A 25612-nucleotide genomic window follows, 5' to 3' on the forward strand; every position below is an offset into this window, starting at 1 on the left:
TGTGCAGGGTACACAAAGAATGCAGAGATCTATCTCTTCACAAAACAACAAACACTCAAAACAAACAACTACAGCAAATGCTAAGCGTACATCTCTCTTCAGATCAATATTCCTTAGAAACAGAAGAGTGAACATCTATTCAAGGGTGGACAAAATATACCTATCTGAAAAGTTTATTAAAGAAATGCCTGATAAGTCAAAGTTTGGAAGAACTGAAAGTGACTCTCCTAACCACCACTCTATTTCTTAAGTCATTGCTTATACTTAATGCTCAGTCCCTAGGCTATATAACTCAGGAGTCTGCAACCTTGACAACTTTAAGACTTGTGGATTTCAGCTCCCACAAGTCTTAAAGTTGTCAAGGTTGCAGACCTCTGATATAACTGGTTCCAGGTAAGCTTTGGTTGTATAAGCTAGTTGGCTTTTTTGGGAAGGAGGCATTTGTAAACCTCCTGTGTTTTCCATTGCTTTCCATAAAAAGGGAGGAAGGGAAATACAAAACAGCTATACAAAGGTATTTTGATTACTAAGGATACAACCCTTCCTGTTGTATACCCTGTGCAAACTAAGAGGAATAACATGAATGTTGCCTAGGCTCTTCTCTAACAGGAGTGAACAGGGACCATGACCCAGGCCCCACCCACGGAGAAAGCCCATCCAAAATACAGATTTGTATTTGAAATGATTCGCTGGATTGCTCCTTTTTCATTCAAGGCAATAAAGTTAATCATTTAAAATATAATCCCAAGAGATATTTCATTATTTGAGGTCTTCCCTTATGCATTCTCATTTATCAGGCCATTGATTTCAATAGATAAAAACAAGAGAGAAAAGAATTACGTTGACATAGGATGCACTGAGGGGAAAAAAAAAGAGGGGGTGGCTGCAGCTGCTGAAATGTACATTCCATGGTTGAGCTTTCATCTTAAAAAGCATCCTGGTTCTGCCACTTTTGTTTTAAACCCAAAAGTGTTTGCGTATGTATGTCTACATACTCACACATCAACACACTTACGCTTTTATTAGAGATTAATTAGAAAAAAATAAAAACTATAGGCTATAAAAATAAAAAACAGAAAATGTGGAAAAGAAAAAAAAAGATTAAAAAGTAACTTCCTCCTTCATCACAACCAATTTTAGTAACGTAGCATTGTCTCTTAAAATACAAGTGCTGTCTTCTTCCCATCTCCCATTTCTCAACTACAAACAAAATCCAAAAGCCTCATCATTCTTTCCTTAACAGCAAAAGTCCATTGAGAGTTACCAGAGATTACTATATATTTACAGTATTTTAACCTGGAACAAATAAGCCAACTTTATATTCTTCCCTTGTATTTTTAACAATCCTAGTTTTTAATCCCCTCAAATGTCCTAGAGCTTGATTTCTTTTTGTTTTTTTCTTTACCCCTCTTCAAAAAATCCTTCACAATGTAACAGATCTTTTGTACATCCAGTAAAAAAAAGATTTTCCAAATCACTCTTCTGTTTTGATATTTGTATGTCCTTTTTAATCATTAAGACACTAAACAGTTTTGTTTGTTATGTCCAGTATATCAACTTTTTCCATATTGTTCTTGTAATTTGTTATACTAAATCCACATTCAAATCCATTTCAATCTTATTTAGTTTAGCTTATTCTTCTGAGATATCATTAACCCACCATCTATTTATGATGTCAGACATTCTTAAAATTAATTCCTGAGTCCATTGTTTAAAAATATTCTTCAAAACATTCACTGTTAAAAGTATTTTGCTCCATTCTTTATTAAAAAGTTGAATTTAAGTATATTTCTCTTTTAACTTAGTCTTTACTATCTTCTAGTTCTCTCCAGTGTCTAACCTTCATAGTCCCTTCCTATCATGTTGGTTTTTTTTTCCCCAAAGAACCCAATGACAGTTTCCCATGGGAAAGATTTTTATAATTAATTTCACATATTTTATTCCAAATCCACTTTTAACTTTCCAAAATCAACACTCTAAACACTCTTTTGCTGTTTATTCTAAGAAGTAATATTTTTCTAGTCCTTTAAGTTGTATTCAAAGCTAAGGAGAAGGAAACCCACACAGTGAATGCGGTTAAAACTTGCCGTTCTGAAGGTTCTTGATATTTAAAAACAGTCATTTCAAAGACGCTTAAGAAATGGGGTTCCGATAAGCTTATTTTGTCCATAAAACTTGCGTTATGACTATGAGCTTAGATGGAATCCCTTGACTCATAAGTTCCCCACAAAAACCTCAATTTTTACCGTCTACTCACAAGAAGCAGCTATCTGGAATGCATGTGTCCATCAATCTCCACCATAAACTCTATCCTGCTTCAGAGGGCTGTGTAACTCGCCATGGCCTCATCAAAGTTCTCTTGAACCCAAAATGCATTGCACATTGCAGATTTTTCTTTAAATATTCTGAGCAAACTAATTTCCCCAGTCCTTCTGCACACCCAGTTACTAATCTTTACTTGTACTTAAGCACCAAAATGAAAAGAAGAGAGGCGGCACAGCAAACATTACAAATCCCGCTTTCAACCATCTCCACTCATAAGGAAGGCCTGGATCAAAGTCCTCACCAGATATGCTAGAGCGGTGGCCCCCAACTTTTGGGCACCAAGGACCGGTTCCGTGGTGAGAGGTTTTTCCGTGGACTGGAGGGGGTGGTGGTTTTGTATGCTGCCTGCATCCTGCGGATGGGGCTTCGCTTGCTTGCGCGGCTCAATTTCTAGCATGCCACGGAACAGTGCCAATCCATAGACCAGGTGTTAGAAGCTACTGTGCTAGAGGTCACATTGACATTAAATGTTAGTTGAAGAGAAGTCTAGTGTCAAGAGAAAGAAAGCAACATGAAGCAGAGTGTGTGGAGCTGTACTGGAACAGCTAGGCAGTTGTAGGTCCAGCTTAATTTCTGTTTGAGGCTTCCATGGAGGAAAATCAGGTGTTCCTTCTAGTTCCCACACTTTGTGGTTGCATCAGCGGAGAAAGGAGGGGAGGGAGAGGGTGCACAAGGCCACAGCCTCTCTGATCCATCACCCTGGCAGCACTGATTGGAAAGGAGAGGGGATCGATACAGAGCGAGGTGTCGGCATCAGGCATTCGTGGCTGTCAGGGGCTTTGAATGGTCTGATGAGGGCTGGGAATGTGCTCTGGCTTTGATAGGTAGGAAAGTGCTGAAGTGGCCACTTGGAAGGAAGGGGTGGGCGATTAATAGAATGAGATTATAGCTGTAGTGCATTGGCAGTGAGGGGGAGTATCCGAGCATGGGCTGAAGAAACTCTATCAGCTCTTTATCTATGGAAGTAGACTCTCAAACTAATAAGGACTGGGATGATCCCAGGCCAGAAGTCTCTCTCCTCCTGCATTCATTGCATGGTTTAAGGGGGCCATGAAATAGAAGTATCCAAATGTATTTTATACAAAGGAGTTGTGAAGGTCACAATTCTTCCAAAAGCCAAGGCCATAATTAATAAAACGTGCACACTCATCCCTCTCCCCTTCCCAATACATCAAATGGAGGATGGATGCCTCACCACTTTGGTACAAAACCACACATAGAGTCTTATAAACAACAATCCCAGTTTAGCTCACAGATATACTGCTAACCAGCCGATAGTTACTGTTCATGACTACACTTGATTTATATTACACATCAGAGACTAGGATGCCTTGGGAGTTCCACCCACCGCTAAAAACAATTAGGATTGCTTTTGAGGTTGCAGGTGATAAAACTCATTGTGTGTCTCTTGGCTGAGGAGTGAGTCTAGCTCTGCTTATTAACATACTGAGGTTTTTGGCATCTATCTGTTTGTTCTTTGCTGAAAGCAAACAAAATAGAATTTTGTTTGAAAAAACCCAAAGCTGCTTTTATGACGGAGTAAAAGTCAAGCAGCACAACTTCTAATTCAGAGTTGGCAAACCATTCCTTAAGACTACTCTGTTTGAGAAAATTACGTATATTTAGACAGGAAGCAGTTTCCGGAGGGGCTCCATATTCTAAAAAAAGTATCTCCACTCTGCATTTCTTTATCTATGTTTTAAGAACATGCATAAAGGAACAGCCAGAAACTGGGGCACTTGTAATGTTGGAAAGATTCAGGAAACACCGACATGGCTTCCACAAAGGTTAAGACCTGGAGAATTTTGTGAAGTGCTAAACTCAAAGAGTTTCCAGATGGAGAAAACCGGTGTTAGGAATTGAACGGCATTAGAGCAGACATGTCAAACTCGCGACGTCATGTGACGTTACGCGATGTATTTGCCATTGCCGGCATTGGGGTGGGTGTGGCTTCCATGTGACGTCTCCGGCTCGCAGGCTGGCAGTTTGACACCCCTGCACTAGAGGTAGTCCTCGACTTACAACAATTCATTTAACGACCATAGTTTCGGTCAGGGCTTTTTTTGTCATAGAATGACCAGAATGGAGTTCTGGCACCTTTTTTGGATGGAACCTTGTAGGGTAGGCAAAGCGGGTTGTATGACGTGTGAGTTCTGGCACCTTTTTTTTTTTTTTTTACAAAAAAAGCATTGGTTACGGTACTGAAAAATTGACTTATGACCATTTTTCACACTTATGACTGTTACAGCATCCCCATGGTCACATGATAAAAATTCAGATGCCTTGGCAAATGACTCATATTTATTACAGTTGCAGAGTCCTGGGGTCACCTCTTGTGCGGCCTTCTGACAGGAAAAATCAGTGGGGAAACCAGATTCACTTAACAACCGTGTTACTAACGGCAGTGATTCATTTAACTGTTACAAGAACGGTTGTAAAATGGGGCAAAACTCACTTAACAAATGTCTCACTTAGCAACAGAATTTTAGGCTCAATTGTAGTCGTACATCAAGGACTACCTGTATACAGCTACCCCATATTATCCTCATTAATAGATTTTATGCAGCAAAGTCAGAAGTGATGGGGATATGAGAATGTCTGAACTTATTCCCATTAAATTTCATGAATATGAAAGATGACTGAACACTACTAGCCCCACTTGGAAGTGGCCATAATTTCAATCCCATTTGGAAGTAGCCATTTCACACACAAAGATGCCTGATACAAGTTCCTCAAACAAAACATGCAAATGGAGCCCAGTGGCTGGGTGATTTGGAACATATATATGTAGAGAAGAAAAACTGCAATGCTATGGGAAGAAGCCGCGCTGCTGATAAGCTCCTAGCTTAGTCAGATGCAGCAAAGATATTGCAATACCAGATATTGTATATCTGGTTAGAATTTCATTAAAAAAAATAATTCCTTAGTTTCATTTACAAGCTAATTAGTATAATTGACTCTAAATTAACTCTTCATAACATGCAGGTTCCCAAACAACTTGTCTCATCCGATGTCTTCCTATCTCTTGCCTTTCTGGACTTACCAGACCAGACCAAACTCTCTAAATATTTTGGACTCCAGTTCCCATCAGCTCTAACCATCATGGCCAGTGGGAGGAATATTAGAAACTACAAATCTGCATGAACTGGAGGCTCACAAGTTCCTCACCCCATGCATCTCCAGTCTGATTCTCAAAGTTGGAGGGATGATGAGAGTTCCCAGAGAAGCTCTATGTCCACTACTCTCCCAATACAAGGGGTGATTTAGCCAGGAGGTTCACTGATGGATCAACTTGCTCTTTTTCAACTATCTGCTTTTTCTTACTATCTGGCTCCCACTTTCCAAGGATCCCAGCTCTTTCTTTGGAACTTTAAGTCCCCAAATATACTTCAGGACTCTATGTCGAGGGAGGCAGGGCCATTAAAAACTTAGTGAAATAGCCTGTGTAGTTGATGGTGCATTAGCATTATACTGGAGGGCAAGGCAATAGAGAGAGAGAGAGAGAGAGAGAGAGAGAGAGAGAGAGAGAGAGAGAGAGAGAGAAAGAGATGATTTCATTTTTGTTATGGCTTAATGAAAAAGTACTCATCAATATGTTAATTGTGATTTCATTTTAACAAATCCAACGCTGCTCTCCAGAATGGGACATTTTAGTTGCTTCTAAGATTACCCTACTGTGTTTGCTGCTCATTACTAGAACAATCACACATATAACACGGGTGCAATTTAAAGTGCAAAAGGAATTTCCCCTACCCACATACTGTACAAAGTACTAGATTTGACTGACCAATGCCATCGTTGCTAAAAAAAAAAAAAGTTTAGATGCAAGTAGCCTAATTACAATTTGGGTAATTAAAACATCCATTGTTTAATCTGTAAAGGCAAGTTATAATTACTGGAGCTGCTCATTGAGGGAACTGCATTTACTCTGGTTCTGATTAAATTTTTCAGGACTGGGTGGACCACTGGTCAAATTGAGACAGTGGCTTCAGGCAGCTGGGGTTTTTTTTTGAGAATAACAAAAGGGTAGCAAACTGTCAGATATTTAATTTACTAGGGCTGTCTTTTTTTCTTTTCCTTTTTCTTTAATACCATAATATGTATCTGGACTTGAGATGGACAGAAGGATTGTTTCCTATTTTGCCTTGGGCAGCAAATGTCTTGGGCAAGCACTGTGTACTCTGTTGTAAGTATGAAAAATATAGTTTAATTAGTGAACATCACCAGTTTCTAAATCATACTTCCTTCATCTTGTGAATCAATCAGTCATATATATGTTTTGGAATTGAAATAGTTTTTAAAAACTGATTTAGTTGGTTTAAAGGATTATTATAATCTAAACATATTTCAATGACAAATGGGCTGTATACACGAGTGACATAGCAAAATTATTTTTTGAGTTCCTACAAAACGTGTCGCATAAATATTACACAATTTCATTAATTGCTATTGAGTAATGGAGTTATCAGATGCTGGATATGAAACAACCTTCCCCAAACATGGGTCTTCTGGACCACAGGTCCCCAACCCCTGGTCCGTGGGCTGGCATCAGTCCACGGCATGCCAGAAACCGGGCCGTGCAAACAAGAGAACCTCCTTCCACAGGATGTAGGCAGCACACAAAATCACGCCCCGTCCGGTCCGTGAAAAAAACTCTCTCCACGGAACCGGTCCCTGGTGTCCAAAAGGTTGGGGACCTCTGTTCTAGTCAGGTTAGATTTCGTGTCCCAAATTTCCTAACCTGAATCCTAGTTGGGGAAGGTTGAAATCCAGAAAGCACTGGCAAGCAAAGACTAGTGTCATGTTAAATATTTACGCTGGCCCTGCAGTAGGCAAAAGGGATTAGCCCCTTTTCACTGCTTAAAAGCAAAAACCCCTAGAAGGCAGCTGAAGATAACACCAAAGTATGTCCCACAGGTTTTCATATCTTGTGCCAGCACTTGACAATTAAAAAGTTAGCCGAAGTCCAAAGCCAGACACAGCAGTGGGAGCAGCACTTTGAAAATAATGGGAATGAACAGAGAGGAGGCAGCAGTGGAAAACGAAAGAGGGACAAATTCTGGTCCTAGAGATTTGGAACATTTTATTGGTGCAGCATACTAAATCAAGAAATAATTGTTCCTATAAGAATTGTCTTATAGGCTATTGGAGTTAAAGGTTAAGTATGATATTTTTTTTCCTTTTTTTAATTATTATTTTTTTTCTTTTTTTCTTTTCTTTTTTTCTTTTTCTTTTCTTTTTTCTTATTATAATAAATTCTTTTAATTATTAACCCTGTATTCTGCTCTGGGAAGTGAAGGGAGGGGGGTTGGGGGTGGGAGGGAGGAAATGTGGGGGGGGGGTAAGTGTAATATAGATAATGGTTGCTTATAGGGGTGCGGCCTGGGCACTCCCCTTATGCTGCGTTCATGGGTTTGATAGGGATGAGAGGTGGGCAAATGTAGACAGGAAGTAGGGTAGGGAGAGGAGAAGGGGAGGGGAAGAGAGTAGGATGGGAGGTGAGAAAGAGGAGGGAAGTAGGGAATGTTTTAAGAGAGGGTGGACGCAGCCTGGGGGGAGTGCGCAGGTCGTAATAATGTTTATTTTATCTTAAAATTGTATTGTATACTTTTTTTTTATAATGTTTATATGGAAAAAATAAAAAACTTTCATTAAAAAAAAAAAGAAATAATTGTTCCTCTTCTCTTCTGCTCAAAGCTGATCTGGTCAACTTCATAGGTTCTTTTCCATCTCTCCTTTCTGAGCTGGGCATATATACCTTCTCTACTTTATTTCAATTTATCTGAGGTTCCAACAGCCTCCCCCCCACACCTTTTGTTTCTTCTTTTTCTTATGGTTTTCTAAGCATCACGCTGACCATTGGAGCCACTCCCGGGATTTGCTCTCCAGACTGCCTTCTCTGCCAGCAATTGTCTCATTGTTTGTAGCTGATCCCTGAGGGCCAGAGATTACATCCTGGCAGGATCTTCTCCAAGATCATCCAGAGACTTGGACTAGAACCCGCTGATTCAGTGCAAATTCCATCAGTAATGGATGTTCATCTCAGATACAGCAAGAAGGTGGCTCAGTTCTGGCAGAAGCTCTCTAGAGATGGAGGAGCCTGGAGCCAGCTGGAATTCTCTGAGTCAGTGAGACACCCAGCAAAGAAGAGTCTAGGCTAGGACATAACCGGGAGGGGTACTTCTAAGTGAACTGGGACATTCCTCTGGGCTACATTGCCATCCGTTTTCTGTTGCATTTTGCCAAATGTCCCATTTCCTGAATTTGCTATGACCACTTTCTTTCCAGAAATCTTGCAAAAGTGAGACAAACTTTTTATGACACCAGACATTCAGCCAAAATGACTGTACTGCTAGTGCTTGACTTACAACCCTTTGTTTAGTGACCGATGGAAGTTACAATGGCAATGAAATAAGTGACTTATGGCCATTTTTCACCCTTACCACCGTTGCAGCATCCCCATGATCATGTGATCAAAATTCAGATGCTTGGCAACTGGTTCATATTTATGATGGTTGCAGGGTCATGTGATTGCCTCTTGCAGCCTTCTGACCAGCAAAGTCAATGGAGAAGCCAGACTCACTTAACAACTGTGTTACTAATTTAACAATTGTAGTGGTTCACTTAACAACTGTGGCAAGAAAGGTCGCAAAATGGGGCAAAACTCACTTTGCAACTATCTCACTTCACAATCTAAATTTTGGGGTCAATTATGGTCGAGAGTTGAGAATTACCTGTACAGAAAAGTGCCTAAGGACTAGGACAGTGTTATCTAACCCAGAGGTCCCCAACCTTTTGGGCACCAGGGACCGGTTCTGTGGAGAAAGTTTTTTCCACGGACCGGAGAATGCGTGGTTTTGTGTGCTGCCTGCATCCAACGGATGGGGCTTTGCTTGTTTCTGTGGACCAGTTGTTGGCAAGCCGCGGCCCATTACCGGTCCATGGACCGAGAGTTGGGGACCCTGATCTAACCAATCTCACCAAATAGATACCTTGGATTTATAAATAGCAATTCCTATTCCTCATGTTTAAAGTGAACGGCATAAACAGTTTCCAAAAACCAATCAAGTTCACAAGGGGTTTTAGTTTAGTGAGAAAAGGGACATCTGCATAGCACAATCCTTCCCTCAAACTCGTTGTCCTCAAATACGGCTTATGAGTGTTGTTTTTCCTTTATCTCCATTAGCCTAGTTTGTCAAAATGTTTGCATTATTCTCCTGTCTTCAGCAGAATAATTTTTTTTCTAGTCACAGAATTTTAATGCAGGATTCTAAACCCTGTAGCTCAGTAAAAATTAAAGAGGAAAAAAAAGAACTTTATTATACACATTTTTTTTTGTTTTCTCTTCTAGTGTGCCAGATTTGGCCAAACATAGTATCATGTTTCAAGATCTGAACTCGACTTTCATAAAAAGAAACTGAACATCTCAGTAGAAAGCAGAACGTTCACACAAACATAGAAATGATACAAATACTTGGTAAATTATGAAATGATATACTTGATCTACGGACACAAAACTCGGATATGCCGGTGAAGGATCAATAATAGCTTTGAGTGTATACCAAGTGCATTTTCCCCAAGGACTTTATTCTACAGCTGGAATGAGGGAATCAAGTTAGGATTCCAGATATCCAAGCTTTCTAAAATGAGAGGAGCTAAACTCAGAACTACCTTGAATCCTATTGCGTACAAACTTTATGTTAGACTTACATGGCCAAGTGCTGAGAAAAATTCAGTTTTGTTTATTTTTTAGAATAATTACTTTTATTAATGTTTAAAAATACAAAGATAAAAAACTAATGTAAACTAAGAAAAATATAAAAAAAAAGAAACAGGAAAAATAAAAAGTGCAGAGGAAAAAAAGACTAGGAGGGAAAAATAAAGAAAAAAGAAATAAAGAAATGACTTTCCCCTTCATCAAGACAAATACAAACCATTTCAGTAACTTATCACCTGCTCTAATAATTCAATCAAAGATCCCTTCATACCATATCTCATGCTATTTATTATCAAATAATAAAAATTAGATTTTGTTCATATAGGAGAACTTTTTTTTTTTTACAAAAAGACACATATCATATGTCTGGTAATTATGTTAAATATTAAGATTAGATGTTATTACTAATATTAAGTAGTATATTAGTTCATTAAATAGGCACCTGGTACATGTATTTATATCTAGTCTTCACACATGAAAATAATATAAAACCTTATATAAAAAATAATTTAGGGAAAAGTCGACTTCACAACTAAAGTGATGGGGTTGCATCTTTCATTGTTGGGGAGACATAATTCAAGACAGTTAGGCCTGCAACTGTGGATGCCTTTAATGAAGAAAAGAGTTGAAGTGGGATAAACAGAAATAGTTATAGGAGAAAGCAGGTTGAGCTGGAAGGGAGAGTTTAACATGTTGTCAGTTTAGAGTCATTGCGTTGCCACAAGAGACCCAAGTCCAGCCCCTCCCCGTGAATTCCCTTGATCCTTAGCTGTAGCAAATTTAGCTTTGATTGTTAGTTGTCTAGAATCTTGCATATAGGTAGCAATAATAAACTCTACTATGGTCTGAATTCAACAAATGCTCCCGGTTAATTGCATCTGACATTAGCAGACTTTCTCTGCTGAAGGTCTTATTTCAAACACACATCTGCACAAAAAGAAACAAGCAAAGCCAATACAAACTCTGAAGTAATTCTGGGAAGCAATACAGGTAATCCTCTATTTACAATCACAATTGGGAGTGGAAAATTTTTACATGGTGCAGTTGTTAAATGAGACATCATGTAACACTAAATTTTATCCTTTTTTTTTTGCCATGTCATTTAGCAAGACATCACACAACTGCAGCTTCCAATCTCCTGGAGGTTTTCCCATTGACTTGGCTTGTTGGAAGCTGGCTGGGAAGGTCACAAATTGTGATCCTGTGACTGTAGAACGCTGCAACTGTCATAAGCGCAAGCTGGTTGCCAAGTTCCTGGTCACAATCATATGACTCCAGAACCCTGTAATTGTCATAAGTGCAAGCCAGTTGCCAAGCAATCAGATCACAACCATATGACTGAAAGGATGCTACAACGGTCATAAATATGAGAATTGGTTGTAAGTCACTTTTTTCACTATCATCATAACTTTCAATGGTAGCTAAACAAAGTGGGGGACTTCCTGTATCAGAAAGCTACTGGCCCTTCCTTGTCTAACCATAATTGAAGGACAGCAGTCTTCTCAATGGACACACATCAGTTCATGAACAAAAAACTTTATCTACAATCTCACCTGTAAAAGCAAGCACCTAGAAATATTATAGGTTCCAGAACTAAACTCTGAGCCTAAATGTATCTGTCTTCTTCCAGTTGGGCTCCTTTAACAAATCCAATCAATCAATCAATCAAGTTAGAAAAAGTGCTACTACACTCCTGATTTTCTGACACTCCTTGATAATTCTGCTCTAGCTTAGTAGTTCTTCTCTGACTCCTTTTGTGGACCTTGTTCTTTCTTGTTCTAGTATGACAAAAGCATGAAGTCAAGAAAATTCAGTCAACTATTAATATTGGCAAATACTGCCTGGTGCTGTTAGCTGGCCTGGGTTGCTCTTATGGCCATGGTACAGCTTGGCAAATTGCTCTCCCCATCATATAATTTCAAACTAAGGAAGGTGGAATGTTTGTATGTGAACACCCGTTCACATGTGAAGCCATTTATTAAACCACAGGAAATTTCTAGTTAAAACAACATATCATCATCACCGTTTCTGGGATCCAAGTCAATTTTATCTATTTCAGCAAATACTAGACTTGAATAAAATGACTCCATAGATGCCAAAATGGAAGCTATAAATATTAAGGTCCAGATAAAGTATTCCTCAAAATCTTTCAATTAAAGTTGCATATCATTGCTAGCAAAAGTATTGCATTTGGTCTATTATGTATAAAGTTCCATGAGTTAAAATGAGTTAAAATGAAAGCAGGGATTTTAAAAAAAAACTCTTAAGTCTACGTATTTATGCATGTAAGTATATGCATATGAGTGCACATGAAACTATTCAATATGTCTGAATCTGTAAAATCAGTGTTTTTCTAAAAAAAAAAAAAAAAAAAAGGTGCCAGAACTCACACACGTTATACAACCCGCCTTGCCTGCCCTACCAGGTTCCATTCAAAAAAGGTGCCGGAACTCTGTTCTGGGCGTTCTATGAGGAAAAAAAGCCCTGTGTAAAATATATATTTGTATAGGAACTATGTTACAAAACAATGTGGAAAATGTTGTTTGAGCAGGTGGGCTGCTGAGGACATGTATTTGCAAGAGCCAAACAGCCTCAGTGGGGTGGCTAGATGTCAGGACATCACAAATTTTACCAGCCTAAACAAGAGTTGCATTCCAAGAGGGTGCACACAGGACATATTTGGGGGAGGTAAAGGATGAAATAGAGTCTGCCAAGTTTAAGGTACTAGTTTTAAGGATCCACTCATATTTTTTTAAAATGATAGCAGCAATTGGGGGGGGGAGACATAAAAGTGTGGCACTCTCTTCACTCTTCTTATCTCTGCTTTAAGTGAATGTGTGCAAGCTATGAAGATATAAATCTTATCAAGTTAGTCTGATTAGATGCATTTCCTGTAATTAAAACACACACACACACACACACACACACACACACACACACAAACATTTTTCATATAAGAAAAAAGAAATGTGACATAAATAGATCAATACAGATAGTCCTTGCTTACTGACGGCCTCATTCAGCAACTGTTCAAAGTTACAGTGGTGCAAAACAAGGAGATTTATGACAGGTCCTCCAACTTGCAGCCATCGCAGCATCCCAGCAATCACGTGGTTATAATCTGGGTACTTTGCAGCCAGTGTATATTTACAATAGTCACAGTATTCCATGGTTATGTGATCACCATTTGTGACCCGTCACAGCTGGCTTCCAAAAGAAAACTCAATGGGAAAGCCGACAGGAAGTTGCAAGTTGTGGTCACACGGTGTTTCACTTAACAATCATGAATGTTGACTTATTGAATGCAGTAAAAGTGAAGTCATAACTCTGTGATGTTCTGCTTAACGACCAAGTCCCTTAGTGACAGAGTTGCTAGTCCCAACTGTGTTTGGTGAAGTATCCGTAATCGTGAACTTTGATTTAATTTGGTCTTTATTTTTTTGCTTCGCTTTGACTTTTTTTTTCTTAATTTCCAACCCCCATGCCCGCCCCACCAGCAGCAGAGATGAAATGAATTACCAATGCTGCTATATTAACATGTCCTCGTGCATTTGCCCAAAGTCTTTCTATGTAAAACATTTCCTGTAAGCCGGTTGGGCCTACTATCCACCAGCTACTTCCAGATTTAGGGCAGCGGAGCAGAAAGGATCCTAGCTAGACCGAGACTGTTAAAAATGAGGAAAAAATATTGAAAGGGTTGAAGAAGCAGTTAACAAGAGTAAATAACAAAGAAAGGATTACATTTGCAACAATGTCTCATGATGAAAAAATACCTATTCTCCAAGGATGTTTTTAATTTGCTGACAATCATTCTCCTGCCTCCAAGTACCTTTCAAGCGATGGCCATTTTGAGTTTAAGAAGGCCCTATCCTTTTGGAAACAAACTGTGCTTGGATTTGCCCCAAACTTCATAGGATTCTGGCTGCCTTCCAACTACAAACAACAGGTATCAGAGTGAGTAAATTTAAGAGAAGCTTTGATCCTTCCTCTACAAACCAGCCCACATTAATACAGTCTGTCCGGTGCTGATTGTTGGATCCACTGAACATATTACCGGTTCGGCAAGACGATTCACAGCGGAGTGGAACTTGAACCAAAGAAAGCTGCTTGCAGCAGAAACCTAATGAGGATGAGAACAATTTTTAAGGACCAAGCTACTGGACAGGAAGATGGTGATCTCTGTCAATTCTGCTGCACCAGGAAAAGCCTTTGGTGGCTTTGTAGCTTCTCTTTATCTTTGATTTAAGCCAGCCACAATGCTGTGGCTCAACTCCCAATGCAACCTGCACACACCTTGTGTTTGCCTCTTTCTTCTACCCAACTTCTTCCCATCTGCAACCAAGAGAATCTTTTACTTGCCAGCTAAATGGACAGTTGGATACCATATCTATGAGATCCAGATATAAATGGGGCAGCATAGCCTGGAGCGGCTGGGAAAGTGACAGCACAGCCTAGGCTCTTTGAGGCAGCTTTTGGTTGTATTTTGCCACCAATCTTTGCAAATCATTGTTTTCCAAATATTGGAGATCATAATGAAATATATGTCCCACTGAACATGGGATAGTTTATGTGTGGGCATGCAGCCCATGCATTTCATTTTAATAAAACTCCAGCAAAGGCAAAGTTTGACTTCAGCCAACAGATAATCGGTTTCCAAATCTATGTGTACATTATGTGTGTAAGGAATTGTGAGACCTCTTCATGGACTAAACTCTACCGTACTCTTTCATCTCTTTTGTTAAGACAGAATGTGTGTGAGAGTTTTGTGACTAGAATAGCAGCTGAATTTTACATAGACACTTTGGAACATCAATTCAAAATTTAAAATAGGGTTTTGCAAAGAGTTAAATCTGTGCATTTTGTCACAGGAAAGCACTTCTATTTTGGACGCACACACAGCTTAGAGTAACTCAGCATCTTGACAGAATCTGAAGCAGCCTTCCAACTTCAGCTAGCATGCGGTAGCATGTTAATTTCCCCATCTCCAAATTAAAAAAATAACAATGTATCTGCAAAGGGATTCAGGTGACAGTGGATCACAGTATATTATAGGACAGGCACATCTTAATATCTCACTATATAAGTGGTAAATTAATATTAAAATAATTCAACTAAAACTTTGACATTCACTAGGGATGGAGCAAATCAAACTTACTGAAACAAATGTTCAAATTGTATTTGGACTGTGGTAACATCCAATTTCAGCCCTACCATTTACTAGTAACGTTCCCTGCCAATAGTGTGGAAATTCACATCAACATTCGGCTTGCCATTGGACCCACACAATTTTCAGCTTGCTCCAGGTATAAAGCCCCACATTTTCAATCTACTTCTAAACATCTAAAATATATGCCCATCTCATATGTATAATAACAAACACCTAACACCTATGCACAGGTATCCATTATAAAAGCATACTAATTTATTTAACTCCACACAAATTGCTATTTCCTAAGCCTGTTTCCTAAAGCTTTAGTTTCTGGAATCCATTCTGAATTTGCCTGTAATGCTATGTAAGATTATACTTTTGCTAACCAAAATCAATGCAATATTTTGGCTATACACTCCCAAACTGATCAGTTAAACTAATATAATATACAATATTACACACATCCATTTATATGCACACCAAGTGTCAAGCAATTAGCAAGGACTAATGAAGGAGACACTTATTTTTATGGTTTTTAATCTTGAAGTTTAGAGGAGAAGCTCTGAACAATTAATGCGTCTATAAGAGATAAAGGGTCACTAGAGATTGCACTAGTGATCTTTTACATTTAACATCTGTGAACATGTAATCAAATGTTAAATATGTACAAAAATAATCCCATTATGACTTAACATATTAGCATCACTATTAAAATTGGGCCTTAATATTCAGTTTTTAAACTTTTGAATGACGAATCTTTATTTTGCAAACAAGATAAATTAATATGATAAAGGCACTGTGTTATGCCAATTATCCATTTAGCTAATATATATTCCCAGCTATTAAAAATATTCTTTTTCTATAAGGTGTTTATAGGCACAAATATTAAATAAAAGTAATGGGAAGAAACAAACACTTCCCATTGGGGAGACAGTGAACTGGCAGCTTCAATTTGCATATTTGAAGGATCCATTAAAATTTTGCAAAACTGTCAATTATCTAATTATTATAGGAATATAAGAGTAAGTGTGCTTGTGTGCACATGCATAGCATCTGGACATTTTCTTGCCAAAGTAAAAAAAAAAAAAAACTTGAACTGGTTCTGGATTGTTGTTTGAATGTCACCAAACTTCTATTAATTAAGAGCTGAAGATAAATTGAAACTGGACATTGTTGGCATTTGACAAACATGTGTTGATGGGTCTAAATAATCTAATTTTCATAATCAATCCTTCATAGGTTTCACATTTTTAACTTGGGTGAAAATTCCTTGGGCAGCAGAAATCACAGATATTTTGCTTACTATCAGATGGGTGGTTTTTTTTTAATCCTATAGTTACACCATAGGAACCAAGCCACAATTAAGATTAATGTTCAACCTTAAAGTTACTCTTGAATGCCCCAAAATGAACCGTGGCAGTGAGGCTACAGCCTCCATGCCACATGCAGCAAGGCCTCAAAGGAATATACCTGAATAAACCTAAATCAAAATGGTGGTGGGGGGGGGACAGGACAGGAATAATTATGTCACAAGCTGCAGCTTCTAGGCCTTTCCTTAAGTTCTTTGCATACAGTACGTAGTCTTTGCCAGTTAATTTTTTCTTGTTTTTAAATATTATTTAATGATGTTTTAATTACATTTTAATTAAATTAATTTAATGATAATGAATGAAAACTTCAGATGCGGATTGTTTCCTGCCCAGTGTAAGAGAAAAGAAATTTCAGCCTATTCTCTAAACAAAACAAACAAGTCACAAACAAATAATCTGCCTAAAATTATATACCCTGCCCCCCTCAAATACACTTAACACCTACGAACAAAGTGGAAGAGGCATAGAAAACAGAGAGGGTGCGGGAAGCCAGATGAAAATAAGGAGGCTTGAGAAAAGGTAAGAAAATCAAGCTATTCAGGGAAGCTTCTCCTTCCCCTAAATTCCCCCGTGCCGAGGTTTTGGGCTGTAGCCACTCATTTAATGAACTTGCTTGCAATATTCCCTTGCCTGGTCTAGAGGAAATGCAATATGCACCAGGCAAAACGTCCATGCAGCTTTCCTGAAGTCTTAGTTGGCTGAAGGGCTACGCAGTGCGACCAAAAGCAAAACCCCCAAAGGATTCCCCTAACAGAATACCCTCTGTGTTTTAATCATATTAGCCCAGACTGCCTTCTAGTTCAAAGCAAGAGAGGCTTCCCTACTATTCCCTTCAAGTGTTCATAAATCCCTCATGCAGCTTGACTGTGATATTTTTCTGAATGAGTCTTCATTTTCCCAGGGAATTCCATGCCTTAGCAAGAAGACACTGAAATTACAAAAAGCCTCTCGTCCAAACTCCCATGCTTTCTCTGGAATAGGAGCCATTCCATTCTGATTCTCTGACTAACACGACTAAGAGCAGAGAAAGCCATGATTCAGAGAATTCCCCTTCTCCAGATTGCTGAGAGAAGAAAAAAAAAGCAGCCACGTTACTCTGCAAACTTAAGGAAGTCCTAGGTGTGAATTATCTTCTCCTTCCGTTCAAAGGTTTGAAGCATTAAAGCAAATGATAATAACCTCCCTTCTTTTATTTAAGATTTTAGAAGGAGCCGGGACTGCCCTTCTACCCCAAAGGTGTCTGGCCACGTCAACTACTTAGTGCCAATGGTTAGGAAGCTATGAATTTTTAAAAAACTCCTTTGAGCTCAAATGGAAGGGTTAGCACAGCTGGGAGACAGGGATTTCCGATGCTGCAAAGAGACTTTTGAAGCAAAGGCTTCCATTTCTCTGGAGATCCCAGGCGAGAAACATGTGCGGCTCCTTGATCACAGTGCCAAAGTGAAAGAAAGTGCCGTTGCCCTGCTGGTGAGGGTGCTGTGGGCATCACAAGGCCCCCTCCCCTTGAGAGAAGTTAAGGAACTAGACTTACATTGCAGCGAGCTGCTTCAGCTAAGGGAGACACGCCTGGCAAAACCAAAGCTGGCTGGAAATTGGGTTGCAGCACTTTGGAGGGCCAAGTTGAGACAGACAGATCTATCTTTTAAATTACTTCACACGTATACATACAAAACAGCCACATGCAGACCACCCTGGAAGCATAAAATTTGACTGCAACAAAAAGACAATTGGAAGAGAGCAAGAGCAAGATAGCCCATCGGAAGCCCACATGCATCACATCTGCTGGCAGAAATCCGGCTTTAAATACATTCTACATGGGGTTTCACTGGTAAGACAAACAGGTACACTCCAGAAATACAACGCAGCCACCTATCTGCCTTAATGGGGGGGGGAGGTAAAGTTGAACAGTGCTGCACCCCCACTAACAAGCTCAGAGAAGTGTCATCTCCTTGATCTTGAGCTCACTGCCAAGTCAGCCCTACCGCAGCCAGACAGCGCACAGGTGTTACCCTGGAGCCCATCTCCAACCTGTGAGCAAGGTAGACCTGCCTTTAGGGAGCCTGGGGTAGGGGGGACGGAAGCCCTGATCTTTAGCCCTGGGGAGGCCAACCACGTGTGAATAGGAGGCACAAAGAGACGACTTACCTGCTGGAGGTAGAGGAAGGCTGGGGGGCAAGGGAGAGAGTGGGGGAGCAAGGCTGAGTTGGAGACCAGGAGGCAGCCTGAGTTAGCCATGGAGCAGAGCATGGGTCGCCAGCAAACCCAGAAGCGGCGATGTTGGCAGGCTCCTTCTGCTTCCTCTCTTCACAGTACTTGCTTTTTTCTCCGTTTTCGCCCCCCTTTGGCAGCTCCCTCGTGTGGAGCTATTTAAGAGGGCTCCATGAGAGGAGCTGCCTTCTGTGTCCTCGGCTCAAGCAGCGAAGGAGCAGCGTGCCGGCTGAGAGTCGGTGCCATTAGACGAAGCGGCTGAACGAGCGCATGGTCTGCAAAGGGAGTGTGTGTGCGTGTGCGCGTGGGGGTAGGGGGAAGGAGAGGGTTGAGAGGCGGGGGAGTCCCCTGTGCATTCAGATATCAAACAGCTCGCTAGGAAACCAAGAAAATCCGGAACAGCTGAGCCTGCACTTAACCCCTCACCTGCTGCAGCTCAGCTTCTTGCCCTGCGATAAATAGGCCACCAAGCAAGCGTTGCTTTGACAATACAGTAAGGGTGGGGTACGTAGCTCGATTTTGCTGCTTACTCAGGCATCACCCCAGAGAAAGTGGCTGAGATCTTCTGGGCACTTCCAGAGATATAATGACAGGGGCGGCATACCGACTTCCAAAAGCTGTTTCTTCCTTTCAACCTCTCTCCCAATCCCTGGGGACAGAACCCAGCAAGGCCGAGGTAGACAGTTGAAGAAAGTTAGACTTGTACGGGTCAAGAGACATGAGAAAGAAAGGCAAGTATAGTGTGGCCGAATGAGATCTAAAACAAAAAAAAAAAAAAAACCAAGCTCTTTGGCTTGTGAGTCTAGATAAAATAGAAAATTCAGGAAGACTTCATATTCCCTTTTCCTTGAGAAGAGAACGAGTATCTATTTAAGAAGGGGGTCTTATCAAAGGGAAATAGAAAAGGCAGAGATATTTCTGCAATATAGTTCGGGGCTCTGCCGTATTAAACTCAAACATATAAACTCAAACATACGGGCTCTCCACCAGACACAAATTGAATCCAGAATTCTTGTCTGAGAATCTTCCATCTCACAAGGATCCTGATGCTGTAATGCAATGTATAATAGAACCTGCCAGAACCATCTTTTTTGATGCAAGTTCTGTTGGATGGCGATCTTGCATTTTGGATCTGCAGCAAAATGCAAAGCTTCAGCATACACACTGTACAGTAATGGAAGAATCTACCCCTAGTAGCAGTCCTCCTTTTGGTGAAGTTTCCTTTTACTCCCAACTTTATATCCTTCTTCCCCCAACAGTTAACACTTAGCCAGATAATTAAATCCTATGTAGTGAGAGTTCCATCATACAAACAAATTTTGTGCTCTCGTTCAGACCCCTTCTCATAAACCCCACCTTTAAATAGGAATTTAAATACATATGCATAAAGAAATTCAGCAACACCTCTTTGCCATTTGACAGGGTTTTACAGACTACCCTACCAACCCACCACCCCAAAGTTGCAAATAAATATTATCTATTTTCTTGGATCATTTTTTATCATGCCTTTATAGTTGCACACCTATTACTAGAGAATTCAATTCTGAGAAATTCCTGCTGTGAAATCTTTGGTATTGATCAGCGCCTTCACAGTAAATTTCAGAAGCGTCGTTTCAATAGGAAAGGATAGAAAAATAAATCACGTGAAAATTATAAGCGAGGGCCTGGGTGTCCTTAGACCAGACACTGAGGTATCTTGCCCTTTCAAAAGCTGATAAACAGAACCAGTTTTTTGAAAACCCATTTGCTTTAGAGCTGCAGTTATTTTCAATTATGTAATAAAAAGGTTCTGTCCAGGATAATGGATCCATAGTCACTATCCTAGCCCTGTTACTGTATATCAGTATATTGGCAAATGGAACATAACCCACAGCTTGGTAATATTGACACAAAAACCCACCAAGTCTAAATAATATAGGTTGAGTTATGAAAAAAAAAAAACACAGCTCAACCAAAGAAGGATGTATCACATTCTTTTACAAGTACCCAGGTTCACATTCTGCGGAGACTCCAGGAAAAAAAAAAACTCCGCAACAACTAGAAAAATCAGTTGTAAGGCTTGGTTATATAGCTAATAGCTTGTTTCTCACAGGCACGTTGAAGCTTTGCTCCATGGAATTCCTGAAGACTTTAGGACAATTGGGGATGCCTCAGCATATAACTGCCCTTTGATGATCTCAGAAACTAAGCAGGACTAGTTTGGACTTGGATGGGAGATTGCTTGGGAATCCCAGAGCAATAGGTTAGTCTGAGAATAAAAAAAAAAAAATACTAATCCCAGAAAAAGGCAATAGCAAATTACTGCTGTAACACTGCCAGAAACCTCTGCATGGATGCAGTCACCAGGAGTTAAACTCAACTTAAGGGAGTCTGAAAAATGATCCATTTTTGAGACCCGCCTGTAAAGCCCACTTGGGGCTTCAGCTTAAGGCTGATTCTCTGCAGGGCCCAGTTTAAATCTTCCGGCCAGCTGCAAAGCCACCTGTATCCAGCTTCCTTGTGCAGCATAAACGTGAATCCAGTATTCAGTTCAGCCAGAACGTGGGGTACGCGGCAATTGGGCTGCCTTCCAAGGCTCCAGGCAGAATCCTCCCTGCCAGGCAGAGATGCTTCTAAGTGAGTTTTATTAGGTGATTCTTCCTGCTGCAGCAGTCATCTGAAAAATGCAGAGTATAAAATTGGGGACTTAAATTATTTTCAGATCTGATTCACATACAGATGCACAATCCATATTCTGACCGAGGAAGGATGGTTTTGTTTCTTCTTTTTGCTGAAACCTGGAGTCCTGAGAAAACACGATCCTTTCCTTAGAGGGCTCATTCTAAGCCATACAGATACTGGCAAAAAAACACATTGGGTGGCTTTTGAACAAACTGGGTGTAGGGACTTACAGATTTACCGTAGCAATAGAAGCTGCCGTGAGCTTTGGCATTTTATTACATCTTTCCAGGAAATGGTGCAAAATAGCAGCTATTCAGGAGAGAGGCCCAAGGCTCCTGAGCAGCATCCACGGTCAGGGAATGGAAACCAACCAGAGATTTATGGATGTCAACTGGGGTCTCTTGGTGAAAAGGATCTATGGCAAGAGCCATAGCAAGAAGGAGTGTCAAGGGTTGTCCATTTTGAGAACAAATGGGGACCAGATAAATGCTGCTTTAACGGGGTTGGCTGGTTAGGTCACATGTCTCCTGTTGCCCCCCCCCCGTACAATTAACCCTGACAGCAAAACAGGGACTCTTCTCTGTCCTATTCTTCAGGGGGAACTGATCTTATTTTTAATCAACATCCCATACAGACTAATCAACTAGAAACAAATTCTGAAGGAGATGCCTCAAAGGATGCAGTAATATATTAGAAAGAAATCTAACGGATTTCCCAGGAAGAGGGAACATGTTTATTAATGGATCAGAAACAGCTTTGTATACACACACACACACACACACACACACACACACACACACACACACACGGACATTGCTGATGAATAGAAGGCAGAAGTTATGGAAAGATACTGCTATGTGTAGTATTTTTTTTAATCTTTATTTTTTTATTATAAGAAGATTACAAAAAACAAAAACCACAAAAACACCCACACAGCATCAGAATAGAAAAGATAGCCTACAGAAAAGGGCCATGCAATATTAAAAAGAATTAATAAACCACATGAAAATAAAACCCAAAACCAAGTCAATAAATAAAAGGAAAAAAAGGGCCCTTCCCCAAACTTTGTTAAGATTGTAACAAAACTTAACAAATCACAATATTAAACATCTAAAATATAGGTTAAATGTGTAAATATCACGGGTTTACAAAGGATAACTTGTGATAATATAGCATTAGCAACTACAGGAATATAAAAAAACTACTACCTAGAAATACCACTGTATTATTGTAAAATTTCATGAAATCTATTCCAGAGCAGAACATATTGCTTCATTTTTTGATTAGTTGAAAATATTGCCTTTTTCAGAACAGATAAATTACACCAAGAGCCAATCCTTAATGCCTAGAAAAATACCATTTCCCCCATTCCTCAATCTAATTCTTTTTGCCATTTCTCATGCCCAGTACAACTACAATTCCTCAAACATATTCATATTCTGGAGTTTGGAGTTATAATTCAGCACTCCATTAACTTCTTTAATGTTAGGATTTCCCCATAAATCCACATATGGACACTGACGTACTATTCTAAAAGAATACCAATAGTTCACAGGACCAAGTCATAGAGGTCAATGTAAAGTAAATGAAGTCTCTCAAGTCAAGCTTAACTTCTAGTAGCTTCATGGATATCTTCATCTAGTCTTGGCAACCATACAAAACTGGTAACAATTGCCTCTTTTTGCCAGGGCTTCCTGACTATCAGGTCCAATCTACACCCTGAGAGGCCATAATGATCTTCCAAACAAGTCCTAACTTTACCTAATTATACTTAGCTTTTCAGACCAGACAAGATTGGCCGTGTACTGCCAATAGATGGTGTTGTACTGAGAGGTTAGATAGAAATCAGGAAAAATATTTGGAATAGGTTTCAGGTAGAGTAGCACATTTCAGAATGAATTCCCCTCCATAACTGACTTAATAAATGTTGGCTTGCCTTAATAATAATAATAATAAAGTTGGAAGGGACCTTGGAGGTCATTTAGTCCAACCCCCTGCTCAGGTAGGAAACCCTATACCATTTCAGACAAATGGCTGTCCAGTCTCTTCTTAAAAACTTCCAGTATTGGAGCATTCACAGCTTCTGGAGGCAGGTTGTTCCACTGGTTAATTGTTCTAACTGTCAGGAAGTTTCTCCTTAGTTCTAGGTTGCTTCTCTCCTTGATTAGTTTCCATCCGTTGCTTCTTGTCTTGCCTTCAGGTGCTTTGGAGAATAACTTGACTCCCTCTTCTTTGTGGCAGCCCCTGAGATATTGGAATACTGCTATCATGTCCCCCCCTCGTCCTTCTCTTCATTAAACTAGACATATCCAATTCCAACAGCCTTTCCTTATATGCTTTAGCCTCCAGTCCCCTAATGATCTTTGTTGCTCTTCTCTGTACTCTTTCTAGAGTCTCAACATCTTTTTTACATCCTGGTACCAAAACTGGATGCAGTATTCCAAGTGTGGCCTTACCAAGGCATTGTAAAGTGGTATTAATAAGTCACGTGATCTTGATTCTATCCCTCTGTTAATGATAGTTAACCACAATTTGTTAGCTGTGGGAAGGGAGTTTCCATGCACACAGAGTCATAAATTGGGAAGGATCTTGAAGATCTTTTAGCCCAGAGGTTTCCAACTTTTGGGCACCAGGGACTGGTTCCGTGGAGAGAGGTTTTTCCGTGGATTGGGGAGTGGTGGTTTTGTGTGTTTCCTGCATCCCGTGGATGGGGCTTTGCTTGTTTATGCGGACCGGTTGCTGGCATGTCACTGCCCAGTACTGGTCCATGGATTGGGGGTTGGGGACCCCTGTTCTAGTATAATCCCCTGCCCAAAGCAGGGGTCCCCAAATCATCCCAGACAAATGGCTGTCCAAATTTTGTTTGGGAACCTCCAGAGATAATCTAAGAGTCAGGCTGTTCCAACTCCTTAATAGTTTTCATGGGCAGGAAATTCTTCCTTATTGTGAGCTTGGATCTCTCTAAAGCTTCTACCCTTCTCTGATCAAGTATGGAATTAGAATGTGTCTCCATATCACTAGGCTTTAGGCATCTAGAAAACAACAAAAAGTTTCACAGTTTATTAAGTTTAGGGCAATAGGAAGAATACCTGCCATTTTCAGTCAACCAGCATTGCTAAAAGCCCACACAGTTCTTCATATGGGGCTAAATTCAGTTCTATGCTTCATTCAGAATTTCAGCTCAGCAGCAGTGAACTTATAAACTCATTGACCTATATGCCCTAAATTACACAACCCCGCTTAAAGTTTAACAAATCCCACCTTTGTTGTTATTTTTGGTTTCCACTAAAACTAAAGATATCTTTTCTACTCTTCCTTCTGATACACAAGAATCCTGAGACAGCACAAGGCTGCACTATAGGCAAGGCATCTGCTAGGACGTGGACTTCTAGACATCTGTACGATTAATGATAAATATAGGGCCATTTTCTGACACCTCACACTAATGCTAATACAACACAATGTCAAAGGCACATAAGAACAGCGTGACCTATGAATCTAAAAGTGTCACAGTAATTCCAATAAAATGAAAAATCTGCAGTTTCTCTGTGTTTGTATGTATGAACAAAGTTGAAAAGCTTCCTTTATACAGATTCTTCAAGCTATATCACTGAAAAAGCAGCAGCCAAAAAAACCCCAAACATATGCCTGAACAGAAGAACAACAACAGCAAACAAACACTTCAAAATCAAATGATGTTTGGTTCAGGGTGAAGCTATTCATCTTCCTCAACCTTCTTTGGCAGCCATACTTTCTATCAGTTTTCCTCTGACTGGCCCCTTTCATATATATTGAGGCCGTAATTGCTAAAATTCCCAGTCAGCAGGGCCAGAAGTCATCCGAGAACTGTAGAAATAGTAGCCCCAAGAATTTGAGTGGGGTAGCCATTCCAGCTAGCTCTTTTGCAATTGACCCTTGTTTTTTCCTTGCATGGAAATTGTAAACATGTAAGGGTCAACATAGGAATAAAGGACAAATGAGGATCAAGAAGAGAGAAATCAAATAAAAACAAAACGGAGCAAGCCAACGGAACAAGTCCCTTTCTTTGCACATTCTTCTGATATCATCCTATTCTTTACAGTCACCAGCTTCTTTTCTAAATCTCAAACTTAAAATTACTTATTTCTTGATCGCAAAAGCCTCACTTGTTTTGCAATCGGCCACCATTCTCATTACTCTTTT

General features: G+C 39.9%; 1 protein-coding gene across 30 annotated transcripts in view; it reads right to left on the bottom strand.

Annotated features, from left to right (window-relative positions):
• RBFOX3 (RNA binding fox-1 homolog 3) overlaps positions 1 to 25612 on the bottom strand; it is a 488491-nt gene that overhangs the window by 57263 nt on the left and 405616 nt on the right. For 2 of the 30 annotated variants that reach the window (XM_039345447.1, XM_039345456.1), the window contains exon 1: positions 18707 to 19957. The exons of 17 other annotated variants lie outside the window; for them this stretch is intronic. In XM_039345447.1, coding sequence (XP_039201381.1) covers positions 18707 to 18808 — 102 coding nt within the window. In that variant the 5' untranslated portion in view covers positions 18809 to 19957. Of the gene's footprint in view, positions 1 to 18706; positions 19966 to 21251; positions 22078 to 25612 lie in introns of those variants that run through there. 11 more of the 30 variants (XM_039345373.1, XM_039345472.1, XM_039345496.1 and 8 more) reach the window with 11 other exon arrangements.

The sequence above is a fragment of the Crotalus tigris genome, unplaced genomic scaffold (assembly GCF_016545835.1).
Source record: "Crotalus tigris isolate CLP2741 ecotype Arizona unplaced genomic scaffold, ASM1654583v1 scf7180000017551.9496454, whole genome shotgun sequence".
NCBI lineage: Eukaryota > Metazoa > Chordata > Lepidosauria > Squamata > Viperidae > Crotalus > Crotalus tigris.